We start from the raw sequence: 3312 nt of genomic DNA, 5'->3' as shown, positions 1-3312 counted from the left end.
GAGCAGACCAGACACACTGAGCCTACAGATAAAGCAGTACAGAGGGAGCCACTGGCTGCACACAGCTCAGTTTACACAGTCATACAAGAGGAGGAAAGCCAGAGTTATTTTGTATATAGACATGGGTGTGCATGGATCCAAGTCTCAGAAACAAGCACAGGTCCTGATGCTGGGCCTGGACGGATCAGGAAAAACTACCCTGCTCTACAAACTCAAGTACAATGAGAGCGTTGTGACCGTGCCCACCGTGGGCTTCAACGTGGAGACGCTAGAGACAGACAGGAGCAGCCCGGGCCTGACGGTGTGGGACATCGGGGGCCAGAGGAAGATGAGGCCCCACTGGAGGCATCACTACACTGACACAGCCGGCCTGGTGTTTGTGGTGGACAGCTGGGACCAGAAGAGGCTGGACGAGGCACGCAAGGAACTTCATCGGGTAACTTTTGACACTTAAGTACATTTAATATCAGATCATTTTACTTAAGTATTATTCATGTGGGCGACTTTCACTTTTACCAAAGTAATATATTAACATGGTATCTTTATTTTTACCTAAGTCTGACTTCTGAGTACTTTACACAACCCTGGTGACATCATAAGGTGTTTGAATTTGGAAGCCAATCATGAGCCAGTGAGCAGCCACCAAAAGAGTGATTTAAAACTTTATGAATGTCCACTGCACACACACACACAGATTAACTTGTAAAGGAGGAGACATTTGAAATGAAAAATATTTGCATTGTGCAGAGATTGTGGATGTTGTTAGTGAGGCAGATGCAGTGATTTGAATATTATTTCCCTGGGTTAATACCATTTCAAATGCCAAATGTTATTCAAAGCAGAGCAGTTTTAAATGTCCTGGCACATGTCTAGAGTGGAGCTTTAATAAACAGCTCATGGCAGTGGTTCACAAAGTGAGGTGTGGGGGAGCTACACTGTGAAATCTGGAAAAATGATCTTAGTAACAAAAAAATCAAGGAAACAGATGACCTCAAATTTACCAAGTAAAGCAGATCAATTGTTTTAAGTTGTTTAAACTTTTTTTAGCTTGTACATGTTAATTGTAATAGTCTGCTTTACTTGGTAACTCGGAGGTCATCACAAAGAGTAGAATAATTTCCAATACAATATGTTCCACTACAACTCCACCCGTAAGTAACACAAAGACAGGATGTGTGATTATGTTGGTCAAGAGGTTTTACCAGATGGGATCCTTGATGTGCAAAAGTAACAACTATAACTCTGTAAGTCTGTATGAAATTTTAAATGAACGGTTAATAACATTGTTTAATACAGCTGTAATCACATGTCATGATAACACATATGAACACTACTTCATTTAATCAGGAAGACACATTGAGATCAAGATCATTTACAAGTCAGACCTGAGTCCAGAATACAATGAGATCAAACAATGTAAAAAAGGAAATGATGATGACAATGGTATTCACACACACACACACACACACACACACACACACACACACACACACACACACACACACACACACACACACACACACACAGAAATGCGGGTATAAAAATGAATGAATGAAAAAATACAACCATGTTGTCCAAAACGGTTGCAATGGATGTAATCTCTAACCACATATATGAACTGCCCCTGATATCAGCGCGTGTGTGTTACAAACCCTTTATTATTTCTTATGTATGTGCAAGATAAATCATTCACAGGCAGGTCTGGGCGGTGTGTGGGGGCCTTTAGACATGTTGACCTTGAAGGCTCGTTCTTCAGCTCGTTTGCCGCAGTTTGACCAAAAACACCTTTATCTCACTGCCCACTCAGTTCCAGCTGGAGCTTTGAGCAGAATATCATGGCCTCCATCAAGATACTCATTTGCCCTGTAGTGAAGAATAGATATTTCTAAATGAACACGTGCTTGATTAAATAAATGAAGAAATATAATAAATAAGCACATCACATTTAATTCAACCGTTTCAATCATTCATTTGTTTTGTTTTCACCAGCAGGAGGCGTTATTATACACAAATACATTAATAAACAGTTAAAACTGCATTACAGTGTGTTATTAAGCATATATTGAGTGTTTTTATACTAATTCCTGCTATAAAGGGTTATCATGGGATGTGTAGCAAACACCATACTTTAAAGCAGTGGACAGGTTCATTCACTGCAAAAACTCAAAAAGCTTACCATTTATATTTCACCAATTTCTAGTTAAAAACAATCTCATTTCACTTCATACAAGTCACAATAAATTAGACTCATTTTTAGGACGTTTTTACTTGTGTCAGTGACACCTCATTGTTTTTAACTTATTTTTTGAGTGGCATTTTTTACAGTGAGCTCATTAAAGTGTGTTCCACTCTGTAATACTTAAAGTGTTTTTCCCTCTGTTGTCTATCTGTCTGTCAGGTCCTGAGGTACGAGAGTCTCAGAGGAGTTCCTCTCGTGGTCCTCGCCAACAAACAGGACCTTCAGGGAGCCCTCAGCCCGGAAGCTCTGTGCCTGAAACTAGAGCTGAGGAGAGTGTGTGAAGGCCGGGCGTGGTTCATCCAGCCCTGTTCAGCCACCACCGGCATGGGACTAGAGGAAGGTTTCAGGAGGACGGTCTATCTGATGAAGACTCCATTGAAACAGACTCAAGAGGACATAAAGGTTAAGATGAGGTCAAAGGGCTTCAGTTTCACAGCTGTGAAACAGGTTTTGCTCTGCAACAGATGAGAGCTGATTTTCATTCATTACACGATGTGTCGAGTTGTTTCTCACCTACCTGTGTAACAGCCTCGTTGTGACAGGATCAGATGAGGAGGTGATGACAAAAGGGATGATGTGATCACAGCTTTAATCTCTGTGGCAGAGAGAACTTTCACTCAATCCTGGAGAAGACAAAGTGGTGATAACCCATTAGGAGGTTGTGAGCGATCTTGGATTATTTTGACGTTGATGTGAGATGCTTGAGACAATTCAGTCTGATGCAGAAACATGCTGAATTTGGATAACTGACTGACAAACGCCTGTTTGTTTGGTCAACTTTCTGTGGCTCAGAGAAATGTTATCAGTCGTGAATGAACAACTTTCTTTATTTCTTTATAAAATATAAAGATTTCTTGTTATGTGTTATTGCCACTGTATTTATTTATTTATTTGGAAAAACACTGCCAGTGTTGTCTCACAATATGTTAGATTAATGAACTGGTTTTCTTCACCGACGCAAATGTGTCTAAAACACATCTTTGAATCTGTCAACTTGTGTTTTGAGGGTTGTGCTGTTTCACTATTGATTTGTCTTTTTGTTACAATGAAATAAAGTTGTTTAAACATCTGGA

The 3312-nt window shown here is 40.2% G+C and overlaps 1 protein-coding gene across 1 annotated transcript; it reads left to right on the top strand.

The window, feature by feature from the left end:
• Nucleotides 1-3312, top strand: LOC115569000 (ADP-ribosylation factor-like protein 14). The gene is made up of 2 exons (XM_030396817.1): nt 1-436; nt 2399-3312. The coding sequence occupies exons 1-2, from the start codon at nt 122-124 to the stop codon at nt 2705-2707; spliced, it is 624 nt and encodes a 207-aa protein (XP_030252677.1). The 5' UTR covers nt 1-121; the 3' UTR covers nt 2708-3312.

This window comes from Sparus aurata, chromosome 2 (genome assembly GCF_900880675.1).
Source record: "Sparus aurata chromosome 2, fSpaAur1.1, whole genome shotgun sequence".
Lineage (NCBI taxonomy): Eukaryota > Metazoa > Chordata > Actinopteri > Spariformes > Sparidae > Sparus > Sparus aurata.
This window is presented reverse-complemented; position numbering and strand designations above follow the sequence as displayed.

Coding starts and splice junctions, on each gene's coding strand:
- LOC115569000 (XM_030396817.1), top strand. CDS start 122: ATGGGTGTGCATGGATCCAAGTCTCAGAAACAAGCACAGGTCCTGATG. Junction 437..2,398: donor CACGCAAGGAACTTCATCGG/GTAACTTTTGAC, acceptor TCTGTCTGTCAG/GTCCTGAGGTACGAGAGTCT.